At 43.1% G+C, this 25,936-nt stretch overlaps 1 protein-coding gene across 2 annotated transcripts in view; it reads right to left on the bottom strand.

Annotated features, from left to right (window-relative positions):
* Nucleotides 1–1,009: 1,009 nt before the first annotated feature.
* LOC149304058 (multifunctional procollagen lysine hydroxylase and glycosyltransferase LH3-like) overlaps nucleotides 1,010–25,936 on the bottom strand; it is a 28,765-nt gene continuing 3,838 nt past the window's right edge. The window contains exons 2-19 of one of the 2 annotated variants that reach the window (XM_089481292.1): nucleotides 16,770–16,861; nucleotides 16,236–16,372; nucleotides 15,697–15,860; nucleotides 14,997–15,109; nucleotides 14,544–14,607; nucleotides 13,459–13,556; nucleotides 12,601–12,702; nucleotides 12,324–12,455; nucleotides 11,117–11,238; nucleotides 10,213–10,317; nucleotides 9,958–10,083; nucleotides 8,842–8,983; nucleotides 8,373–8,486; nucleotides 7,550–7,615; nucleotides 7,359–7,463; nucleotides 5,942–6,088; nucleotides 4,781–4,906; nucleotides 1,010–2,950 (exon numbers count right to left, since the gene is read on the bottom strand). In XM_089481292.1, coding sequence (XP_089337418.1) covers nucleotides 2,795–2,950; nucleotides 4,781–4,906; nucleotides 5,942–6,088; nucleotides 7,359–7,463; nucleotides 7,550–7,615; nucleotides 8,373–8,486; nucleotides 8,842–8,983; nucleotides 9,958–10,083; nucleotides 10,213–10,317; nucleotides 11,117–11,238; nucleotides 12,324–12,455; nucleotides 12,601–12,702; nucleotides 13,459–13,556; nucleotides 14,544–14,607; nucleotides 14,997–15,109; nucleotides 15,697–15,860; nucleotides 16,236–16,372; nucleotides 16,770–16,861 — 2,111 coding nt within the window. In that variant the 3' untranslated portion in view covers nucleotides 1,010–2,794. The remainder of the gene's footprint in view (nucleotides 2,951–4,780; nucleotides 4,907–5,941; nucleotides 6,089–7,358; nucleotides 7,464–7,549; nucleotides 7,616–8,372; nucleotides 8,487–8,841; nucleotides 8,984–9,957; nucleotides 10,084–10,212; nucleotides 10,318–11,116; nucleotides 11,239–12,323; nucleotides 12,456–12,600; nucleotides 12,703–13,458; nucleotides 13,557–14,543; nucleotides 14,608–14,996; nucleotides 15,110–15,696; nucleotides 15,861–16,235; nucleotides 16,373–16,769; nucleotides 16,862–25,936) is intronic. The other variant, XM_089481293.1, reaches the window with a different exon arrangement.

The following is a 25,936-nucleotide window of genomic DNA, read 5'->3' as shown; positions in this document are numbered from 1 at the left end:
TGAGAGCATGTGACTTGCCTAAGGTCACCTAGTGGGTTTCATGGCTGAGCGGGGATCCGAATCCTGGTCTCCAAAGTCACAGTCTAACATTCAAACCGCTACACTATGCTTACTGGCTTTACTCATTACCAAAAGGGTCACTAGTTATGCTTTTAGAACTAGCAAAAGCAGCATTTTGGAGTAACAGGTATACATTGCTTATTTAAAAAATAATGATGGTACTGTTACTTTAGCACTGTTATGCATGATTTCCTAGCTCCGACTTTGACTTTGCAACCCTGCCTTCCATACACTAATTGTAAGCACCGCTTCATTGCTCTGAGAAGTGAGTAATTTGTCCATTTATTTCATTGTGTGACATCTGAATGGACTGTTCCATTGTTCCAATTGCAGGATCAACATCAGGCTTGGTTGTTCTCAAAGAGATTTTGGCAGTTCCATGTATACTGATTTCCTGTGCTGGTCTCTTGCCCAGAAGAGGGATATGGAAACAGGCAGAGTTCCTCTGAGCAGAGGTGATTTATAGGCACTCTCAAAAGTAAGCCATTTTGGGTGGAAAGGTCTGCCTTGAAATCTGAGTTGAAATCACCTGACAAGCTGGCACGAGGGCTGCTGCCACACTGCAAAATTAATGCAGTTTGACAATGCCTTAATTATCACGTCTCCATCTTAGTCTCCTAGAGTTCTAGCCCAACATTCAAACCATTACACCATATTGGCTCTCTCCAGATGTTGCTGGACTGTAATTTCCATTAGACCTAGCCAGCATAAGTAGTGGTGAAAGAAGTAGACTGAAGCTCATGCTGCCAACGTCTTTCTTTCAGTTAGTCTCAAAGGTGCTACAAGATCTCTCTACATACTGATGTTGGAGAGACAGCCTTAACAACTGGAAAAGAGACACGGTTTCCCTTTTCTGCTGATAGGTAGATCAGAGTGGTACCACTACTTGGTCTCTAGCATGCCTCCCTCTCTTCTCCCTACTGCTATCTCACATTGACCAGCATACATCTAATTTAAAATATACAGTTTATTTGGTGTACTTCAGAACAAGCAATAAGTTAAATGCACTGTTTTGTAAAGGAAGCAGCTGACAGACATCCACCCCATCAGCCAGACCAGGCTGGGGACCAAAAGCCCACAGGATTACAGGAGGTTACACAAGGCTCCTTGCCATTAAGTGCCTGCCGGAGCTCTCCTACTGCCTTGTGGGAGTTCTTGGCTCAACAACATCAATGAACTCAAAGAAACACCCCCACAAAGGATAATCTCCACATAAGACTGAGGGGGGGGGGAATTAATCACACTTTAAGTAGCTCTTTGGGATAATCTTGATGCCACTCAAGTGGGTCAAGGAGTATTTGGTGTGTGTGGCATGTGTTGTCTTGGTCACTGAGTTGAACAATTCTTAACAATGTGAACATACAGCTGGCACTCCTGTTATGACTTAGGTAGACGGTAGAGCAGCTGAACATTTGTTGGGGGTTAACTACAAGAGAAAATGACCCAACATCTGTTCTGCTTCCATCTCCTGCCCCAATTTAGTTGACAAGAAGTATATAGACAAGTCCCCTTCTGCCCTATTCCTCCCTATGGCTGATAAAGCCCTGGAAATTAATTGGAGTATCCCAAATGACACTGGGAATTAACTGGGATACCTCAAATTTTCCTATGCCAATCATTTGTTTATTTTTGTTATTATTTTAATTTCTTATATCCCGCCTTTCTCCCAATATAGGGACTCAAGGTGGTGATAAGGAGTCAAGGCAGACTCAGGGTTTACAGGCCACCCTCTGTCTTCTCATTTTTTAAAAGAGCAGTATCAAAATTCCTGCACTAAAAGAACCCACAATCCCCCTTTCCCCTAAATCCTGTAACATGTAAGATGGATACTGATGGGTGAAAAGTACTCTGCAGTTACTCAGAAACATTCCTGTTTTTGCCACAAATGTCACAGCTTGTGAGTCCTGGCATAACAAGACAAAACAAAAATGTTTTGGGATTCAAGTAAGAATACAAAGAGAAGGGCCAGAAAGACCTGAGGGAAAATGGGAGGTATACATCATAATTCTTTGGAAATTCAGTATGGTTTGATTTGATGAAGAATTGTTGTGCTACGGCTAATATCAACTATTTCCAGATGAAATTGAACACCCTCATTTGTATACATTTATACGAGGAGCAGACAATACCATCTTCCTTTGGCAGCCCTCTCCTGTTTCCCTCTGTCGTCTTCTTTTCCTTACCAGAGAAAAATCTGTTAAGGGAAAAAAGGAGGGGGGAAAAAGAATACCTGCACAATACGTTAGAACAGTGGCCAGTAAATAAGAAGTACCCTTAAGAGTCCTATAATAAAGTCCATTGTGACTAAGCCATATTGAGGACGAAGGGGAAGGTTCTCTGGCAGACATCTTAGGTGATATTTGGGGAGAAGGATGCAGAGTTTATAGTCTTTCTCCTGCGTAATGGCAGTGTTGACTTGCTCCTCAACACCTATAGAATGTGGAGGGAAGGTTAGTGGAACACCACAAGGCAGCAGTGGTCACTCCTGGCACTAGTAGTGACCCAAAGTTCAGTGCTAGGCAAAGAACATGTCTTTCCACACCCTGGCATGTAGTCATCCATTTCAGTCCTTTGTTTTGAAGGCACCAAGGCAGATGGCAGTGGGAGGAAAATAGGAGACCGACCACTCTTCTTAATCCTCCAACCTGCTTTCTGTAAGTCTCTGGCTTTCAGTGTGTTGACCACTGTAGCCCACTCAGTTCCCCTGGGGCCGAGCGGAGCATGGGAGCTGGTGTTAGGGGTCCACAAAAGAAACCATGATGTAGCGGGTGCCGCGGGTGGTAGGCAAGCCTTCGTGGTAGTGAGTGAGGCGCCCAGGATGCATCAAGCTCCAGCCTTTGCGAGGAGATTCCACTTTGCAGTTGTAGCGGATAAAGCGGCAGCCACCACCCTATCAGGGAGACAGAAGAGAAAACTACATTTAGAAAGAGAGAGAGAGAGAGAGGATCTACAAGTATCAACCTCAGATAGGGTCAAGTGACTGGGGAAAACACAGCTGAAGGATTATCCAAATCCCATTCTTGTCCTTCAGTTTTGATGAAATCAGTTGAACCTGTTTTGAGTTGTAACCTTCTGAGTAACAGGAAACAAACTTGATTTATCCTTTATGTTGGGAGTGGGAATGCTATAGCCTCCAGGCTGCACTTGGCCTCCAAAATGTGACGTTATTGGATTCTCACTCACCAAAAAGAAATCTGGAGCAGGATGACCAGTTCTGATTCTGAAACCCTCTAGGAATGGAAATGTTGGCCACCCTCCCACAAATAATCAGGGCAGGGACACACACCAATGCCTCTTTTAAATTTAGTTACGAATATTTATAACTCAAGAAGGTAAGAGGAATGCAATGGCAAACCTCTAAATACATCTTGTCAAGCAATCCTATGAGTGGGTTGCCTTAAATTGGAGCTGATAGCTTAATCTAAAAAATTCAATGTGGCATATGACAATAATGAAACATAAAGTAGACACAATTTTTTAGAAAGTAGAAACAATATTTATATGGCCCATAAAACAGGACTTAACTTGGACTATACAGGGAAGCCATGTGTAAATAGCTAGGTGTTGAACATGGTCTAAAATTAAGAATTGTTGGAGCGTGTTGAGTGTCTGAGGAAAGGCATTCAGCACAGCGCATTCAGTGCTAGGCACCCTGCTCTGAACAACTGCAGGGCACACAACAGCACTGGGGGCTTTTCCATTGATCCCAAATTTTCCCAAAAGAGGGTATACAAAATGGAAAATGAACATGGGACAAATTTGGTTGTGCTTTGGGGGCTTGAGCCATCCTTGGGAGATCATAGGAATTGAAAATTTGGCCTAAGGACCTCCAGAGTTTGTCCTCTCCCAAAATATGTGATAACCCTTTAAATATTTGTACATTCACTTCTGATACTAAAATACTGATACTAAAAAGTGCATGTAGAACTTCAAATGCCACTTGCTCAATTAAATTGGGACATTGTTTTAGTTCAGTGGTTCCCCACCTTTGTTTCTCTAATTGAACTTGAGCTCCCAGAAGCCCCAGCCAACTTGGCCAACAGTCAGAAATTATGGGAGCTGAAGTTCAAAACACATGGAGGACCAAAGGTTGGGAAGAATGGTTTTAGGTGGTTAAAGGTAAAGGTTTTTCCCCTTTGACAAGACTGTTAAGTTGTGTCTGATTGTAAGGGGTGGTGCTCATCTTTATTACTAAGCTGAGGGGACTAGCATTATCAAAGACAACTCCATGGTCATGTGGCCAGCATGACTGCACAGAACACTGTTACCTTCCCACCAAAGTAGTACCTATATGTCTACTTGCATGCTTTTACATGCTTTCGAACTGCTAGGTTGGCAGAAGCTGGGACTAGTGATGGGAGTTCACTCCATCAGGCAGTACTTGGGTCTTGAACTGCCGATATGGTAATTGTCAGAGTCAGCATCTTAACTGTTACTTAAATGAAAAACAACAACAACAACTAATCAAGCTACTCAAGGGGTGGGAATTAATTACCATCTGCTCTACCACCTAGGGCTGCTGGGAGATGCAGTTCAACAACATCTACAGGGCTCCACAATTTACAACCCAATCTGCTCAAAACACTGGTGTCCAAGAATGTTTTTCCCATTTGATGTTTCCATTCTAGTATCATCTCTGCTCCAGGTCTGGCTACATCCCACTCACTAATAACTGTTTAGCCTAGAGCATGCCCCCACTTGGTCTGTAGGGGTTGCTCACCTCATAGTCGATTCCTTTGTGGTTGAGCGCGACATTGATGGTGAAAGTGGAGGAATCGTGGTGGGGCCGGAGTGAGGGCTGCTCATCTGGACGGTACCGGACCATGAAGTTCATGATCGCTCGAGCCTGAGAAATGGAAGCGAGACTTTGTGATAAGGAGGGGAGCAGCAAATTGCACTGTATGCGTGCAGCCAATACTGGGAAATTATTTTGTCTTCTCTTGGACTACAGAGATTAATACACACAGCTTTTAAACTGCAATTACAGGCAGAAGAAAGTGGCCTTGGCAATATTTATCACACAGCGACACCTCTGATCAGTAGCTGCTGTGTTGCCAAAGCATGGTTAGGACATCCCTTTTCCTTGATGGGGAAAACCTGTCAGTGAGTTCGCAATCATGCTAGTGCCCAGATGTGAAACATCGCTGCTGGGGCAGTTGTGATACTGGTATTAGTTTCAGTGTCTCTTCCTCTCCTCCTGTCCTTCCTCCCTTTTACTTTATTTATTCAAAAATAAAAATAAAATAAAGACTGAAAGGTATGTGTAGAGCATAGAGTAGGGAGGTGAAGTTAAGGGGAGTCAGGAAGAGAACATAATGTTAGCAGCAGGTCCAGTCACACAATTGTGAAGACGTGTGATAACGGCTGCTCTGAAATTGGTATATTTCCTTTATTTTTTTCAATTGACACAATTGAACAGGGTTAATGTGATAATGTCCCACAACATTATCAACGCTATCTGAAATACTGTAACTCCTTGTATGAGCCTATTTGAGTTTTAAGATCTTTTGGGAAGGGCTGGGAGCTGTGATCCAAACAGGAAATCCAAAGTTCAATGAAGTCCAAAAGGTCCAAACCCTGTTTGACATTGGCATAACCCCTTCTTGACAGTTACAACAATTTCTGCTGCCAGATACACTTTGGGTCTCCCCAAACTATGATCCTCAGGATTCCACAGGATGCAGCTATCGAAGTTAAAGTGGAAACGTGCTATTACAACATAGTTTGAAAGGCCCCATGTCTCTCTATAACTTGGTATTTTAAATCTGATCCCACTATTAATTTTCCCATGTGCTCCCTTTGTGACTAAACCTCCTGCCCCAGCTGTGATACTTCACCATGGTGTCTGCTGGTTGCCCACTTATTGAGAGCAATACTATACCTTGGTGTAGTATCCTGGGTAGAGCTTCTCTGTGACAGGGGCGATGTAGTCTCGCAGGAACTGCAGCCATTCCTTCTCAAAACCAATTTGGTTCATATGGATGTCCACAGTAGGGACATTCTCATAGCCACCAGCTAGCCGGGTATCCTAGAGGAGACATGCTCATTTACAATCAGGTGAAGTGGGCTGCCCTGAGATCATGCAGTCTAGCCCCCATCAACCTATACATGAAAATATCACCAGCTCACAAGCATTCCAGAACCCCACTCCAGCCCAAATTACCTCTGTTTTCCTCTGCATTCCCTCTCAAAATGGCAACAGAAACATAATGGCATCTCATGTCACTATTTTTAGAGGGACTGTAGAGGAAAACAGAGATATTTGGGCTTGCTGTGTGGGAAGCCTTTATGGACTCCGAGTGTGTGTGGAAGAACTGGCTGTTGGTTCCTATGCAGTTGCCAACGCCTGAGCTGTATAGTCCCAGCCACAGAATGCCTCAACCGTAAGCAAAAACAGAACAATAGCTCTGTGACATCTCTCCTTTCCACTCTAAAAATGCTGCATCATGTGTGGATGGCATTTCTCCAGCTGAGATGAAGCCCCAGCACTTGAAAGAAGAATAATCCATGAACACCTCTGAACAGAACTTTTGAAACGTCAAGAGGATTAGTAATTTGAAACCAGTAAAATCACAGCAGGGATGGGCAATGGCAAAGGGTCCAGGAATCAGGTCTTGCCTCACAACTCTCAGAGAACTGCATGGACTGCCAAAAATATGAAAAAGGTGTGTGTGTGTGTGTGTGTGTGTGTGTGGGAATCAGTGGCTGGTTTTGAAAATCAGGTATTTTTATTGGGGTGGTGGTGACAGTCTGCTGCCTTGAATCCCTATGTTGGGAAAAAGGCTGGATATAAGAATATAATATAATAATAATAATAATAATAATAATAATAAGAATGACTGATTGCAGAAGCATCCAGGAGAAGCCAGAAAACCAGTCCAGGGAACTGGAGACATCAAGGGCCACAAAAACAAACTGTATGAGACTATGTGCATCTCTGCTGGCAGGCTATTCCTGTAGTTCAAGGCTTATTCTGCACAAAATTTACATGTGTTTTTTTGGAAACACAGCATTTTCTCTGCAAGGGACATTATTTTCTGTGATGCTTCTTGTGCATGTTTCCTGTACAAAACTACCACAAAGGACTTTTGTACAAAGAAAGTCCCAAAATGCAACTGGCCTCCAAAAAACCCAAAACAAAAACAAAATATTTTTCAAAGACTTTCTCTCAGCAGGAAGAAAACTGCTAAAAATTACTTGTTGATCCTTTGAAGAAAAAAAAAACTGAAAAATTACACCCCAGTTCCCCAGACAAGGTGGCATCCTTTCCCCATTAACCCGAGAAGCTGTGTGCCTACCTCATGCTTGCCCCCAGACCATTGACCGAAATTTTCCGCCTCTTCCACGAGCTCATCACACATCTGATCGGTGAACACTGGGAACCAGTAAACATCAGGACACGGCTGAAAAATGAGAGATGGGATGGTAAGGGCTGGAAGAAAGATCACAGTGGAGGAGAGAGCACTGGGATCTCATGGGGATCTCTTACTTGCTCATAATGTTCCCCTTCTAACACCTGGGAGTAGTTTTCATGGATGTATTTGTCCTGCCAGTCCTGAAGAAGGAAAAACAAACGTGGAGAGACATTAAGGATGATGAGGAGCACACAAGGGAGCCATTTTGGTTTTAATGCTAACCAAGGTTTCTAGCTCTCATGCCTTCAGAGAAGTGGCTTTTCCAAAATGGTGTGGAGCGAACAATCTGAGAGCATCTGAGGCTGCAGCACAACTGAAGCAAAGCATGTGTGGATGTGGAAAGTGGCAGACCACTGTGAGGGCTGTATTAAAAACTGGGTGAGGATTATGGTATATTTACCATTGTTTATTTTCTGGCCTGAAAAGCTTTCTTGTACTGCAACCCAGAGCTTCTGTTTTATGTAAAATCTTTGCAGTTTGCAAAACTGTGTTAATTTCAGTGTGAAATTAATACTATTGCTGACCAATGATCAGAGGGGGTCAATGAGGACAGAAAACTCCAACAGGCTAGATGGGCACTCTCAGCAGGCCAGATTATGTCTACAAGAGATTTCTTTTCCCAGTTCTATGGCACTGTAGGAAATTTTAAATGGTGGCACTTAATAAGAGCCATCTTTTAAATTTCCCATTATGCCCTGGCACAACACAGTTGAGACAAGATAAAAATCCTTCACAGTGGGTCCATGAGAGTGTGAGTCGTATTGCCTCTGATGCCAGAAAAGCCTGCAGTGCAAGCAGCAAATGGCAAAAGTTTCCCTAAATCTGAGGGGAAATTGTGTATCCCACTTTCGTTATATCTTGAGATGCCCAATTTTATAAAACTGAGCAGCCACTCACCAAAGGATTCTCTGAGATCTGCCAGAGGTCAGGATGTAGCCGGGAAGTGTTGTATCTAGAGGTCGAAAGAAGGCGTCCAAACTCATCCCGGTTACTGATGTGAAGAAAAATGCCCTGAAAAAGGAAAGAGAGATCTAAATTTGGGTTGGGAAAGGAACAAAAACTTCACACAGATTCTGCCTGATCTCACAGATCACCACTTTGAATAGCACTCAGGTTTAAAACATGTTTCTTGTCCTCAAGATGACCAATCTGACTGTATGTTGGGACTGGTTTTATTTCATATCCAGTGAAACCCCAAATGGGACAGGGCCTGAACCAAACTTTCTCAGCTATGAAAAGCAGAAAGTTTTGTAAATATAGGCAAATAGGAACAATTCACATACCCCATGAGATATGCAGAATACACCTTTCAAAGCACACAGGGATATGGATTAATGGGGTCTCCTAGAGATGCCAAAGGTCTCACCTTCTCCCTCACACTTTTGCAAAAGGCCATATCTGGATCTGTGTCATCCAACGTGAAGATATTGCGCTGGGGCAGCTCACGGCGTAAGGTCTCTCCTCGTAGCAAATATGCCTGGGAGATGTAGGGGACGTTCCACATCCCACTTCAATGGAGAAAAGGGACAGGAGAATCATTAGTGCCAAAAGCAGGGCAGTCCACTAGAAAAGGGGTGAGAAACTTCTCTCAGCCCAAGAATTGGATTTAGTTTTGGAGGTGTTCTCCAGAGGCCACCTTTTGGGAGTGGGCAGAGCCAAAGGCAAAAAAATGGTCAACTAAAGTATAGCAGTAAGTTGAAAGCTCTTAGTAATTAATCTAGAAGGGTGTTTGGAATTTTTAGAATGGAGAAAGCTACCATGATGAAACCTGGAAAGGTACTAAACTGAAGTAGTCAACTGAGCCAGGCCAAGGACATAGTTTCTGTCCCTAAGACTTGCTGCAGACCTTATGAACTGCCAAAAAAGCAAAAATAAAAATATCAGACATTGCCAGTCTGAAAAGGGTAATTTTTGAGGTTAAATAGTTGAGAGGGTCCTAAAATTCCACTGTCTCATCCTCTCCCAACTGAGCCTTACCTTGGTTTATCAAACAAATGCAACAATGGGTTCAGCAACACTGTAGACATAAGGCAATTTGACACCACTGCCATGGCTCTATCCTACAGAATTTGTAGATTCATGAGGCACCAACAGTCTCAAGCAGAGAATGCTAAAGGCCAGGTAAAATTACAAATCCCAGAATTCCATAGGATGGAGCTACAGCACTCGAAGTGGCGTCAAACTGCATTATTTCTACAGTGTAGATACACCCAACATTTCCCTCTAAAAGTCCATAAAAAGTCCATAACATTGGACATCATAAAGCTACTTAGAGAGGCAATTAAGGATACTTTTTGACAAGACAAAGGTCCAGGGAGTCCAGAGGGCTGCAAAAACAGTCTTGGGGTTGGGGCACATTTTTCCCATCCCTCCAATAAATGGAACTTTTCTAAGCTCTGCCTGTAGCTGTGAGACTACTTTTCCATACACATATGAACTGGCATCTAAAGCTTAAGTCCTTTTTCTCACTACCAAAACTCACATTCTCTTGCCTTGGACCAACTCTACATAGTCTTCTGAACGGGCGTAGTATTCATCAGGGCTCAGAGCACCCCAGAAGTTAGACCAAAGTTTGCCATACCGGGACATCATGGGAGCAATCACTTTCCTGGATGGTGGAGTTTTGGGAGATGGGGAAGGCAGGAAAGAAAAAGAAGGTAGGTGAGAACGAGGAATTCCTGTGACCTGGTCTTTCAGGCTCTGAGAACAAAAGGAAGAGCAAAGAATAATTTCTCACTTGTTCTCCTGGATAAGGGTCTGTAGGATTTCGGGGTTCGTCACCACCACGTCAGCATCTAGGCTGAAGTAATAGTGACAGGTGTTGTCCTGTCGGCAAAGATCCCTGTTGCCCAAACACAGAAGGAAAGTGGTTAGATCTTATGTTGAAACACACTTGTCCAGTGGTATAATAGAGAAAGGCTCAGCAGGGCTTTATAATCAACTGGAATAATGGAACATCATCATCATCATCATCATCATCATCATCATCATCATCATCATCATCATGCTTTATTTATATAGCGCTATAGATTTACACAGCGCTGTACATACAAACAATAAAATAGATAAAGTAAATCTGCCCATGGCGTACAATCTAAGATTATTTCAGAGGGTGATGGTCATTCCTTTCTTTGCAAGAGGTTTTTAAAGATGGCCATCTGTCAGTGATACTTCAGCTGTATATCTCCTGCACCAGCAGGAGATGGCTTTTAGGGTGCTTTCTTATTCTACCAATCTATGCTCATATGCCACCCAGTACTGGCTGACTTCTTTCCTTGGGCCTTAGCTGTAATCCTTACAGAATTCCTGGATGTATTCCTGCTTGGCAGGAGTTGGACTGGATGGCCCTTGTAGTCTCTTCCAATTCTAGGATTCTATTATTCTATGAGAAGCTGAAAGGGTTTTTTTTTACAACATGAATATGTTGTTGTGAACTACTTCTGTTGTGCAACAAAGTATTCTGAGATGGTTTAGTCTTGAATGAGCAATTAAGACCATGTCTGATTTGCTGTGAAATCTCTTTGGGGTCATGGTTATGGAGGACTGTCATGTCAAGTGCCTAAACTTCAAAATTAAGCATGACACCACTCTAAACCCCAGTTACCTCCCTGCCCAGAATACCTCCCAACATTTTTACTTACATGGCCATATCTCTTGCTTCACCCTCACTTAGTTCCTCCTCTGGTCCTACAAGCTTGATGCTGTCAAAGGCCTCACGGAGCCGTTCCCACTCAGCTTGGATGTGTGGCTCATGATACACCACCTGGCAAAAAAAAAGTTGGGACATATTAATGTCATCTAGTAAGGAAGGGCGTAATCTTTCTCTTTTGGACTGCATTATTGCAACATAAAAGAGGACTCCTGTGCCTTTAATGCAGCATTGCACAGGAGAAAAATATATGGTGGATGCAGAGCTCCAGCAAACTTGGGCACTTATATCATCAGATGGGGCTGATTATTTGGGATAATCAGGTGGTGCATGGGTTCATAAGCAAGAGCGCACAAATGTGTATGGAGTCAGGAAGCAAGGGAACAGTAAGAGAGACTTTGATAAAGTTCAGAACATTTCTACACTGGGTAATACAGAGGTATCATTAGATCATCCCGTAATAGACCTGCAAGAACTGTACACAATTTTACTCCACTAGTCAGTGCCCCAAAGTGATGCAGAGGAATTATTCTGTGGAGTAAAAGAAAAAAAAAAGCAGGATTTTTGTTGAGAACCCCTCCCCCCCTATATGTTTTTATCCACACAATAATTTCACCACAGCCTTTTCAGACATTCAAATATAGATGGAATATCCCAGAAGCTTATTCGTTTCCTCCCAGAGTAGGGAGAAAACTCCATAATTATTCATTTTGACATGCAAGGACAAAATAACCAAGGGTTCATATTTCTACCTTAGAGCCAATACTGGCCAGGAAGCTGGCATCTTCTGAAACAGAAATTGGCATTCTGGTGACATCCTGTTCCTTTTTGAAAATGTTTCTGGGATGTTTTTCGCTACTGCCACATTGCAGAATTAATGCAGTTTGGCACCGATTTAACTGTCATGGCTGCATCCCATGGGATCCTGGAATGGCACCAGAGCGCTCTGACGGAGAAGGCTAAATATTTCACAAAACTACAGATTCCAGAAATCCACAGCATTGAGCTATGGCAGTTAAAACAGTGCCAAACTGCATTAATTCTATAGCATAGATGCAGCCTTAGGGTGGCAGTGATTCATGGTGAAACAGCACCCCACAGGGCAGGGAGGGTGAGGGATTGGGGGCATGAAGGCCACAAGGAAGCCCCTTTTGCTTGCACAGTTCCCACACCTCCCTTTAGTGGGGAACACAACTTACACGATTGTGGATAAAGAGGCTGAGATGTGAGTAAGGGTAATCGAAGGTCAAAAGCCGCTGGAGAAACTGAGGAAAAAATGGTGTGGGTTGCTCAATGAAAATGCCGATCAACACGCGTGGGTATGACTCTTCCTATAAAAAGAAAGGACATGAAGAAAAGTAAGCATATTCTCCTAAAAAATCTCCAACGTCACACAAAACTCACTTCTCTGTCAAAATCTTCCAACATCTGCCACCTCATGACAACCATTTCACCTCATTTGTTTATCCAACTCACTGGCAAATCTGACAGATCCAGGAGATCTTGATCACACGCCCCACAGCCCCCTTCATACGTCCAGGCATTAGGGACATAGTTGCCCAGATAGTTTAACTGTAGCTGTGAACACAGAAGGAGAAGAAAATAACACAGGTCATCACAAGGAAGATGGGATTGGCTGCTCTACAGCTGCACCAAATTGGATTCTTCCCTGTAATTCTTGCCAAGATTGCCAAGACTGAGGTCAAGATAGGATGAGACATGACCTCCTAAGACATTACCTAGATCCTATTGCTACCTGCCCACTGAATCACTGAGATTGACCTATGTGTTGACACACCACTCAGCAAGTGATTTAGTGGGTTTGCTCTCTAGGCCTGTGTTTGCAGAATCAGAATTCAGAAATACTACTTTTCCAGAATGCAATTCAAATGAGCAAATGAGTCTTTTGTTGTGTGAATTTCTGACATAGCGACCCTATGACTGGGTTTGCTTGGCAGAGTTTATTTAGAGAAGCTTTGCCTTCCTCTGAGGCTGAGAGAGTGTGATTTCCCAAAGCCACACAACAGATCTCCATAGCCAAATTTGAATTTGACAAGAGATTTGAACCCTTGTCTCCTAGTGTCCTAGTCCAATACTCAAACCATTATACAATACTGGCTCTCATAGTTTAAAGAAAAAGTCAACTTTCCAAGCTGTGTTTGCACCATTGACAGTAGCATCATTGGGCTATTAGGTCCCTAACACTTTTGATAACTCTTTAAAAGTGTGGAGCAAATTCCAGAGTGGATACACTGCCACAGAAGCCACCAACCACCATTGGGGAGTAGTTCTTCAAAGACAAATGTCTCCCTGCTATTTGAGGAAAGGGATTACCTTGGTGGGCCCATTGCCATGGATGACAACAGGAAGAGTGTCATAGGCCACGTTTCGGGCTCGCACTCGGGTTGGCTCAAATTTCAGAACCACTTCCTCTATTAATCAAAGAGAAATAAGAACATTGGGAAAAATATGCAACACATTTATTCATTCTGACTGAGAAACATGAAACAAATAGAGGTTTTCTTTCTTACCCACTCCCAACTGGCCTACCAGAGCTTAGAAAAGTTACTTTGGGGGCAGCATCAGATAGTCACTTCCATGACAATCGGGTGGTGAATCTGTTCTGAGGTTTAGTCCAAAGTTTAAAATGGATATGAAAGAGGCTCCTTAAAAGTTCACACCAAAAATCAGAACAGACACATTGCCTTGCTGACATGAGAACCAACAGCTACTATTGTGGTTTGGAGCAGAACTACCAGAATCGCATTGACCAACATAAACACTAGTGATGATGATGGAGAGATTCTGGGGGCTGTAGTCCAAACAAGTAACATTTCTGAGCTTTACTAGAGCAGGAGTGACAACTGTATTGCCCACAAGCCACAATACCACCTGCCAATGCTTTTAGAACTCCCTATTTTGTCCCCTCCCCAAATTTAGAACCCCAAATTGAAAACTGTAACCCCAAATGCCTCTGAGGGATGTGAATCTTGGTTTTAAGATATTTCTGGGAGCTCCACACCCTGTTGTGCCTGAAACAGCTCTCTCTCTCTGCTCTCTGAAAACAGAATAATCTCATCTTTGCTTGTTGAAAAAGGTAGTGTGTGACTTATGGAAGTCGAAGGGGAGGAAGGTGAAAATGGGATTACAGACCTTTCAGAGGTGCCCACACCGTAGTCCAGACACATCCAATAAGTGTGCATCTGCATTTATACTTTCTTTGAAATGTGGAATCTTCACTACATAGATGAAGGGAACCTACTGACTCCAAGAGAACCTTCTCCATACTGTTGTTTCTGTGTTGCAGAAGAAAAGGCTATTCCCAGAGTCTTCTCCTCCCTTTTCAAATTTCCTCTCTGCAACAATTAGGCCTTTGCTTACCTATGGAATGCTATTTACTGAAAGAGCCAACCACTCACCAATGGCCCCATTCAGGTTCTGGAAAATGTTTGACTTGTGATCAAGGGTGATCCCATGTTTCTCCTAGGAGACAGCAAGGAGAAGGTGGTAAGAATAAAAGCCTTCCACAACATCCTGCCCATCATTCCTCCAGTTATACAACTCTGGGACTGGAAGGAACATACAATCATCCTGACTAGTAATTAGATTAGAATAGAATGTTTATTACAGTCATAGACCAACCCAGGTCTATTCTATTCTAGACTAAAAACTATTGATAATCTCAACCTCCACATTCTCCTAGCGTGTATCTATACATTGTAGAAATAATGTACTTTGACATCACTTTAACTGCCATGGATCTATCCTATAGAATCCTAGGATTTGTAGTTTTGTGAGGCAGCATCACTCTGTCTTTCGATTAAAGGACCACTACAAATTCACCCCACAGCCCTCCTATGACATTCACTCACCCTCAAGGCTGGGTCCAAGTAAATGCGTGTATAGAAGAGCTGGTCATCATCATCATCCTTGTATTTCCATAGCTGGACGATGCGATTGATGGTGGGGGCATAGCCAATGAATCCTGGGAGAAAGAGATACAAGCTTGCTCCTTTGAGGGTTGTGCATTATTCAAGTCTAGCCTTGCATTCTTAAGGGAAGGATGTCAAGCTCTGTGGTTTTGTAAGTGTTCTAGCCTACATACAATTTTTTGGAGGCATCACAATTGCAGCCTCCCCTACAGCTGCTGTCAAAATTATGTGTGATGTGTTTATGGTGAACACTGATACCTCCTCCTGAATTACAGAGGTCTGTGAAACCATAGGGCAGAGCATCTCCCCCTCTTTCTTGTTAAAGGAAGCAACAAGACGAGAAAACAGCATTTTGCTGTGGGTTTTTCTTTTTCTTTTTAGCCCCCCCCCCATTCAAGTTCCACTCAACCACTTCCATGTCAGATGGGGGGGGGAGGGGAGAGATAGCAAATCTGTTGTGGTTTTGAGTCTGAATGTTAAAGGGGCTATAAAAGGTATCAAAAACATTTCAGGGATAGGATTCAACACATTGGGTACTTCTGAAAAGCTCAAACTAAACCCCAGAGTGGATTCACTGCCCCCCACTGATATGGACGCTATAAGCCATCTCCCACCTCCTTTGGTACATTTGGTCTTTTACCTCCTGAATTGAGGAATCGCTTGCCCACAGCTACCGGTGGGTACTTTTCAGCCAGTGACCACTCTGGCCAGCAAAAACTTTCTGCAGAGAAGACCAGATTGCTCTTGAATTGCTGGAATTTCCAGAGAAGTTCAAGCGGTGTCCCTGCTAGAATCACATCATAGCTGAAAAAGAAGACAGATTCAGAGCCTGAATTTTGGGGGTCAGGCAGGAAACATAAATCATGTAAATCTAAATGATCACTACAGCTCTGTGAGGTAGATTTCTATCAGATATAACCTACAGTGAACCCACATTAGAGATTGGCTGAAGGAAAGCAGATCAGATGGTTTGGGTTCTCTGTGTTCTAGGCTCCTACCCAGTTCTGGCTGGGAACCCTGCACAGACGGGTCAAACATATCACTATCACCCAAAGGGAGACTAATAATGATGTTTTGAGAACCCTCCATGGTGGTACCCAGCCATACATGCAAGCTCAGAATATCCTGACAAATAAGAAATCACAACTACAAAACCCAGGCCATCCTTTGCAAGCTCACCTGTCCACAAACATGACGATCAGGTCCTCCTCATTGGCATATTTTTTCATTTCAGCCTTCAACCAACGGACCTTCTGTCCTCCACCAACTGTCCGGGCTACATCCCCTCCTTTCCAGTCTTCACCTAGGCCAAGAGTCTGGGGAAGAGGATAAACAAGTGTAATAGATAAAACAGAAGCAAAGCAAGCAGGATCTTGCAAACTCAATCTCAGCTACTTCCAAGCTGGAAACAAGTGATCATGCAATTGTCTTTCAAGTCACACCGATCCTTTCCTGGCATCTCCTTGCCCCACACTTAAAGAACAAAGCATTCACAAAATGTGGCCCTGGGCTGCATGCAACGCCCTTGAGGTTTTTGGGTTCCTCAGTTCCTCCAAACCTCCTGTTCTCCATTGAGTGAAAGCACCTGAGAGGGCCTTCTTGGTGGCTGCTCCTAGGCTGTGAAATGATCTTATTTTCAGAAAGAACATTACAGGTATTTCCCATTTTCGTGGGTTCCTTGGGGAAATGTTGGGAGGGCAGGTTGGCAGCTACCTTGACAGTGTAGTTGAAATATTTGGCAGTCCGCAGGAAGCGCTGGTAGCCCTCTGTCTCCTCAGTGGCAGCCGTCAATACCAGGAGTTTGCCTGCAGATATGAAGACACATATGGGCAAAAATAGAGAAAGTTAAATGTGGAAAGGACTATTTTATAGAAAGAACAGGCCTGCATTTCTCTGCCTGCTATTAAGAGCAAAACAGCAGCAGGAACCTGGACATCCAGGTTCCTAAAGTATTTTGGCTGCCGCTTAGGAATTTAAAGCAGGGACTTTCCCCTTTCCAGATGTAGGAAACTGGTGCCTAGAAAGCAGAACGTGGTGCCAATTCATTCCAGGTTTTTTCTCCCTCCAGCCCTAGAAGAGATTTAAGGATTTAAAGATTTTGAGAGGACAGATGCAGGAAGAGTGACACATTTAGTTCAGCTTCCACAAGTCTAGACACAGACAACTAGCAGGAATTCTTTCACAGAGAGGTAAATACACAGAGCTGGAAATTATTATATCTAATTTATCCCATCTTTCTCTCACACAACAAGCTCAGGACTCTACTCTCCGCTTTGATCCTCCTCATGCCAACCTTGTGAGGTAGGTTGGTAAAACCTCAACCTGGTGCTTGGCAGATGTTTGGATTGCAGCTCCCATCGGCTAGGAGCTGAAGTCCAAAAATATTTAGAATTTACAAATTTTCAGGAAGCCAGGCTGCAAACTGGTGGCTGATCTATGGTCAGTATGCACCAACAGTCTTCACCCAGTGCTCTAATGATTCCTACCTAGCACCTTCACTATCTGTTGGACTGCAACTTCCAGCACTCTCAGGATGGGGATGATGGGAATTGTAGGGCTCTAGGTTCAGGGAAGGCTGGGCTAGCTGCTGTAGTGCATGGGCATCCCTCCAAACGCATAGGAACAATCTGTAGGTTGACAATTATGTATCCTCCAGCCTTCCAGATATTGTTAGATTGCAGGTCCTAGCAGCTTTTGACATCACAGTCCATGGTGAGGAATGCTGGAAGTTGCAGCCCAACAACATCTGAAGGGCTGCACAATTCCCATCCTTGATTTTGATCTGTGATTTTTGGTCCAATAGTCAAAACTATGTTATGAAAAAAACACCTTGAAGGGAAAAAAAGTATGTTTAAACTCATCATTTTCATTCTGAAGAAAAGAAGAAGCAATGGTCATGAGGATGTACAAGATGCCCCAAATCAGTTGGGAAGTGGCGTGAGCAGAGGAAGAAGAGGGATCTATGATAGAAAATTGGGATCCTGAACCAGGGTAGGAGCATATTTTGGATCAGGGCCCCGTTTCTTCAAAAGTATTATGCAGTTTTAGCATTATTTTTTAAAAAACGTACAGACATACCAGAGTTTGGGATAGTTTATTTCTTTGGACTGAAATGTGAAGGCTAACTTTTGTGAAATCATATTAGGTTGCTGGCCAGCTATTATGGAGGAGCCCACAAATTCTGATTATCTATCTATCTATCTATCTATCTATCTATCTATCTATCTATCTAGTTATTGATTTCAATCAAATTCTGCATTTCCAGGACTCCCATCACGATTGTTGGATAGCCTCCTCAGCAAGCCTCTTTCCTCTATGTTTCTCTCTGAGATTTTTGGAGAAGAGCTTTATTCCTCAAGCAGTATGATGGACAAAAAGTCCCAAAATCCTTCAGGCGACATAGCAGATAAAAAGTCCCAGAATCCTTTAGACATCATGGGGGATGAAAACTCCCAGAATCCCAAAGGCAGCATAGAATTTTAAAACTCCCAGAATCCCTTAGGAAGCTTGGACAACAAAAACTCCCAGAAACCTTCAGTCAGTATGGTCAGTGCCCATGCTAACAGAGGTACTTTGGGGAGTTATAGGGTGCATCTACATTGCAGAAATAATGCAGTTCAGCACCACTTTAACTTCCATGACTCCATCCTACAGCATCATGGGATTTGTAGTATTGTGAGGCACCAGTACTCTTTGACAGAGATGGCGAAAGACCTTGTAAAGTAAAAATCCTAGGATTCCATAGGATGGAGCTACAGCACTTAAAGTGTTGTCAAACTGCGTTATTTCTACAGTGTAGATGCATCCCTTTGTTGTTCTTGTTGTTGTGGTGTGCTTCCAAGTCATTTTTTTAACTTATGCGGACTCTAAGGCAAACCTATCATAGGGTTTTCTTAGCAAGTTACTTCAGAGGGGGTTGCCATTGTCATCCTTTGAGGCTGAGAGAGCATGACTTGCCCAAGGTCACCCAGTCCACCCCTATTCCCTCTTAAAAAAGCTTTAAGAGGTAAAGGAATGCATTCATTTTGATTCTGAAGGATACGATAGCAGGCAAAACACAAAACAAGCACTAACACAGAAAAGAAAGCACATTTTAATTTGTTTTTAACTATTAGTTTGTCTCTTTGTTGGTGTCTATGTTATATGATTACTGTTTTCTTGTTCTTAATGTATAAAATGTTAAGTGTCTATTTTTTATTAATGTTAATAAAATCACACACACACACACACACACGCACGCTTGTCCCTTCACATTTGCAGTTTTGACTATTGCAGCTTTGGTTATTGACAGATTTTATTAATATGTTATATCTAGGAATATCTAGGGTCCTCCAGCGCAATTCTACAGTCAACTTTAACCAAAAGTCACACTGAAGGGCCTAGAGAGTCCTAGAGTGAACAGCCCACTAGGCATTTGCAGCTCCTCCAGCGCAATTCTATGATCAATGCCTGGCGGATGTTGACTGCAGAGTTGCACAGGAGACCTAGGGATTCTTACAGAGGTGTTCTCTCCAATAAAAACATAGTGTTTTTATTACTTGCAGGTTTTCTACATTCATGGGGGTCCTGTGCCCCTAACCCCAGCAAATGTGGAGGGACGTGTGTATACACATAGACACACATATAAACTTTAGAGTCTCCTCCTACCCTTATGCAAATGGTTTTGCCTCTAACTGATTCCCTTCCATCCTTCCAGATCCAGGTCTGCGTTTTGCTCTAACTGCCTTTTGGGGGTGATGCTAACAATGATCACACACAGAAGCATCTTTCTCTGTAACTGAGAGCTTTATCCCAATCTTGTCAAATCCCCATCCTCCAAGATATCACATTCCTACAGCTTAAAAGGCCTGACAGATGCACCTTCCTCCTCAGGGCATCCAGGTGCTACGAACCAAAAAGGAGAGGCAGGTATCCTAGAATGTGTGAGATGGGGAACAGCATAGGGGTAAGTCAACAGCACAGGAGAGCAGGGGGCAGATGGAGGAAGATAAACCAGCCAGAGCCTTGTTAAGATGTGTGAACCTTTTGCACACTCAGGCAGGAATGTTCAGTTGGTACCGGAGGCACAAACCGCACGTACCGGAGGCACCCATCGCATGTAGATTGGCACAGATAGGTCCAAAAACAACACTACCCACATCAAGGGGAGTAGAAGTTGGATGTGATGTTCTTTCTTTCACTCAGACACACACACACACACACACACACACACACAAATAAATCCAACATTCAGTTTACAGCTGAGCGTTCGATTTGTTCTCCTCAAATATATCCTCAAACTTTTGCAAAGCATCATCTTTATGGGAAGAGCAGCTGCAAAACGATTTGAAGGCACACCAGTTTTATTTTGTGTTTATTATTCATGAGGAAAAAAAAAAGGGGGGGGGTAATCAATTAGTTTGATACTAATTGCAAATAAGGTTAAGGCACTGTAGCAATGGGACATTGTAGTAATAGCTAGTCAGCAGTTTCTTTAAATCATGAATGATCCACTGAGGCGTGGGGTGGTTTTTTGGTATTTCATCTGGAATATCACATTTCCAGTTTTTAAAAAATCTGCGTAGTCAGGGGAGGGAAGCCATAACAACAATTTAAAAATCTAAAAGAGACAGTGTGTTGTAGCAGTAAAAACAAATCTGACTGGAATGTATAGGTCCAAGTTCTAGCACCAAGAAGTTATGAAACTTCACTGGGTGGCCTTTAATCACAACCACTCATAAACTGACCTTCCTCACAGGGTGGTTGTTCTGAGGATAAATCAAAGAAAAGAGTTATTTAGGCTACCTATTGATTGGATAAAACATAGAGTGTTGTTGTGGTTGTGCGCCTTCAAGTCATTTCTGACATGGCAACCTTATCGTGGAGTTTTCTTGGCAAGATTAGTTCAGAGGAGGTTTGCCATTCCCTTCCACTGAGGCTGAGAGAGTATGACTTGCCCAAGGTCAACCAGTGGGTTTCACAGCCAAGCTGGGAATCGAACCCTGGTCTCCACAGTCACAGTTCAACACTCAAACCACTATGCTATGCTGCTTCTCAAAATATAGGGTAGAATGTGAATTTTTAAACACAAAATTCAAGGCTTATCTGCTTGGATTCCCCCCCCCCCAAAAAAAACCCCTTCTGTCTAATCCAGAGGTGGGAACCATGCATCCTTTCAGATATTTGCTAGATTGCAACACCCAGCATCCAGTAGCACCGGATATATTGGCTGGGGCTGCTGGAATTTATAGTTCAACAATCTGGAGGGCCACGATTCCCATCTCTGGTCAAAGCAGTGGGATTCTAGAAATGTCTGCTCAGAAGCAAGCCACGTCGAGCTCAGTGGAGCCTACTCTTTGGCAAGTGAGTTATAGGACAGACTTTGCTTTGTCTCTCACTAATAACTGGCTAGCCAGCAAAGCAACCTTTACTCCTGCCCTTGCCAGCAAGCATGACTGCATAAATTATTACTTTTCCAAAATAAGAAAGCAGTGGCTTTCTTACATTCATGGAATATTTGACAATATTTGATCACAGACAAAATAATAGTATTGGTCTGGGTAACCGGCTGGTGTGCCAACTCACTTCCACTTCTGACTTTCCATTTTTCGACAAGCAGATGTAATATTTCTGGAGATGAGGGGGCTTTTCTTTACATATCCCTCCATGAACACTCATACTTTCACATAGAGTGAGACTGAGGGAGGGAGGGACAGAAAGGAAGAATCCTGCAGTTTTTATGGAGGGAATCCATGCAGCTGCAGTGTTGGCTGGAACACTAGCAATCTTACTAGAACCACAGATTCTTCCTTGTTCCCATGGCATTTTTCGGATGAAACTGGATGCAAGGAAGCCATGACCTACAAGCCGATCACCAGGTTTCAGGGATGTGGGGCCAGCAATGAGTCACCCCACGTCTTTAGCTCACTCCTTTTTGCTCTTAGTTTGTTAGTGCAAAGTAGTAAACACATTGTTCTCAGTTTGTACTGTATGTTTATGGGGACTGACTTTCAGAGTTTGCTCCTACAGATTGAAACCACGGTGGCAAGAAACAGGGGAGATCCCCACTTTTAGCATCTTAACTGAGCCTAAAACAACACAGTTAAAGCAAGCAGTGTTACATATGCTTGTGTGGGAACAGATCTATCATGTTCTGCTATGACAAGGACACGTGAAGTGTTGCATCTGACCCAAAGTGCTTTTTGGTGGACTCTGTTTCCGCAACTGTTATTTTCCAGACAAAGATATAATAAACGGCCACTCCTAGAAGTCTCCAGGAACAATTATGCACCTTTTAGATAGATTGCTAGCTCACTAAAACCAGCTTTTACATAAAACAAAATACCAGTTTTTCAAACCAAGAAGTGAAGGTTCGGCCATTTTCAGTTTACTGTCAGTTTTCATTTTTTGGCTTCCTCCACCCCAGTCTTTGTGGCCCAGAGAGCAGAATATTGGCACTAATTTTTGGAGAGTGTCTGCCTACTATCCCAGAACCAACATTTCTTTCCAATAGCCCAAGTTCTAGCAGAGTCTATTAAAGTCCAGGAAGGGTGGGATCCAAATGCTTCCTTGAATCATACAAGAACCTTATGTGCTGACATACATCTATCTATCTATGGCATTGCCACAACATGCTAGCACTATAGGCCTCCAAGTACATACACAGTTTGAAGAGTGCATCATGGATGTCTAAGGGACCAGTGTGAGAAAATCCAACAGATTCTAGAAATCCTGAAGTCTACAGAAGTCTACAAAAGAGGTCTACACATCTTAGATGTATGGGAAATGGCACTGCAATGGACAACATCACATGAGTGAGGGCAAGTTTTACAAGTTGTGATGGGAACGCCTCAATGATACCTGTTCCTAGGGGGGTGCGGACCACATGGATGACACCTCAGAGGGGGCTACCTGCCTTCCAGCGTGGAATGTATCACCATGCCTCCCTGTAGGTAGACCAAGACTCCCGGAGACTGAAGGTCCTGAGAAGAACCCAGTCCACCTGCCCAGAGGTGACAAGGAGGGCAAATGGGATACTGTCAGTAAGCCATGGCAAACTCCTAGAGGCCTCTCCCATTGCCAAATGGTGCCTGGATTCCTTCAGCACTTAAAAACAAGGCAGGTAGGCTGGAACAACCAGCACACAGGCAGTCTCTTCTGGTGCCCTGATCCATACTGACGGCAAATAGACCGAAGCCTTTCTCTTCCATAGCAGCCCAATCTAATCCTGAGGGACTACTGGCCTGGCACATCCAAACTTGGGAATGATAGCATGAGTTACTGCACTGGGGTGCCACCAACCCTAGTGATGCCACTATTCCTAGACCTCATACAACAAAGGACCTTAGGTGCATGTGTCAAGGGAAAAGAAATCTCTCAGCAGAAATGGGAAATACATTGTGGGCTGCGAGGTTCCCCCTTCCTTCTTCAAGTTTCATCCATCCTCTTTTGGCTCTGATGGGCTCAGACAGCCGCCAAATAGTGGCCAAGCCTCTGGTTCCTCAAAGAACCTTTCAACAGATCAGGAATGTAGTCTTGGGGGATTGCCAAGGCTTCTGCTCTGGCACTAGAAAGCTCCTCTTGGTTTATGGTAAAGGCAGACAGGCTGGTGCTGCAAGGAGTGCAAAGAGTGATTTTGGACATCCAGCTAGAGAGCTCTGGAAGAAGAGATTGATTTTGAGGCTCTTTCCCATATTGCAACAGTCCAGTAAATAGTGTATCAGCACGACTACTTCCACAAAAGTAGTCACTACTTCCTTCCCTTGCTATTTTGAAATCTGAATTTAAAACTTGCTTGTTTTCTAAAGCATCTGGGGCTTCAGTTTAATATTGTTTTATAATCCTGTACATTTGATTACACGTATTGGCTAGTTTGTTTTATATTATACTGTATTTTTTGTATTCTACCTTGATAATTTGTTTTATCACTGTATTATATAGTTTTATTTTACTATTAATTCCTTCCCTCTGTGTGTTCATGTATGCACAAACTTTGGATCGTACGTCTCTGACAGGACCCAAAGTTTTTGGTTGTAGTAGCTATGAAGCGCCTTGTAAATTGATGCCATTATTTAAATAAATAAATAATAATAAAAGCAAAACGGGCTGAAATTCAAGATAGCTGGTTGTCCCCTGCTTCCTTTTTTCAGGCCATCAGGACTAGACATTGGCTTTCAAACATTAAAACCAACCAACGTTTTGTGTCACATCCATACAGAATGTATGGATGCACCCCCTGGTAAATGGACTGGATAGTAACTGAATTGGGCTATAAGATCAAACCTACAACCTGAAGGACAGCATCATAGGCAACTGAGCCTGACACCAGATGATCACTGTCTCTCTCTTCCATCAGATCACAATGTTTTACAGTCTCCCAACTGGAAGGAAATTTTGATTACTGTCATATCTGGGTCATGTTTGCTTTGTCTGATACTTTGGGTTCAAGTGAGGGACACAAAGCACTTGGATGGGGAACAGGGCTTGATGAACAGCCCAGAAATATGTATGCAGATATGCCTCTGAACATGAGCATTGAGCCAGGTCAGTTAAAGCGGTTTCAAACTGGATTATTACTGCAGTGTGTTTTGGACCAGAGATATAGGACTATTCCCATCGTCAGAACCAACTACTGATGCCATTACTGTACTGGAAACTGAAAAATGTATTGCACCATTTGCAGTCCAATCTGGACAAAATACGTAACACATCAAAGCAGATTTTTCCGGAGAAAGGATTCCCTTCTTGGGTGTCGTCTGTGCCCAAACCCATGACTAAATCCCTCTGAGCTAAAATTTCCACACTACTATTTTTTGCTCTGCAAATATTGGAAAATCTGGCTTCAGGTCTCCTGAAGCGTCCCAAACCGTCACCAGCAAATTCTAGAAGCTGCCAGAAACTTCTCAAATTGTCCAGTGTGGGCTGAGGGAGGGAAGGAGGGAGATGAACACGGGAAAGAAAAACCGGTCATTCAGCCAGGGAAAGAGAAGGAGTCAGGTTATTTAAGCCACAGATGATGAAACTATCTAACAAAGCAGGGAAAAAAGAAGGGATTATGAAGAAGTCTAGAAGTCTAAAATACTTTTTACAAAGGGAGAGTTGGGAAAGATTACATTTTTGGACTACATCTCCCAATATCCCCTCAGCAGCAGCGGAGGTTCAGGATCTTGGCTTGCTGTATTCACAGTGGATGGAGTAACAACTATGGTAACCCAAGGCCTGGATACTGGACTTCACCCACACATCTGAGAAAATGGGTTTAAATCCGCAAAAATTCACACTGAAATAGATACCACAACCCTCCTCTCCCTCTCTTCTTTTTTTATACTGAAACAAACTAATGTGATTTGAAAGAAAGGGGGAAAACTTTGCCTCTTTCTTACTTGTAGTAAGTATCCACACTACACAGTTGTAGCACTTTGATGCCACTTTAAATGTCGTGGCTCCATCCTATGAAATGCCGGGATTTATAATTTCGTAGGGGGTACTTAGAATTCTCTGCTAGGAAGTTCTAGTGCTGTAGTTCAGAGGAGCACATTAGCGCATGGGAAGTACAACCAGCCCATCATATCCTTGGATTCCTTATCCACGGATTCAACCTTTCACAACATGAAAATGTTAAAAAATATATAATAAATTCCAAAAAGCAAACCTTGATTTTGTCATTTATTTAAGAGAGACCATTTTGCAAGGCCCTTGTATTTAATGGGATTTGAGCATCCACAGATTTTGGTATCCATGAGAGGTCCTGGAACCAAACCTCAGCGGATACCAAGGGCCTGCTGGACCTCACTTAACTACAAATCCCTGGATTCAATAGATAGGAGCCTTAACCATCTGATAGGAGCGGAGCCTTAACTGTCTATTGGTATATAATTATATATAAATAAATGGTATATAAT

The sequence above is a fragment of the Sceloporus occidentalis genome, unplaced genomic scaffold (assembly GCF_023333645.1).
Source record: "Sceloporus occidentalis isolate IW3139 unplaced genomic scaffold, rSceOcc1.0.p SCAF_14, whole genome shotgun sequence".
In the NCBI taxonomy this organism is placed as follows: Eukaryota; Metazoa; Chordata; class Lepidosauria; order Squamata; family Phrynosomatidae; genus Sceloporus; species Sceloporus occidentalis.
This window is presented reverse-complemented; position numbering and strand designations above follow the sequence as displayed.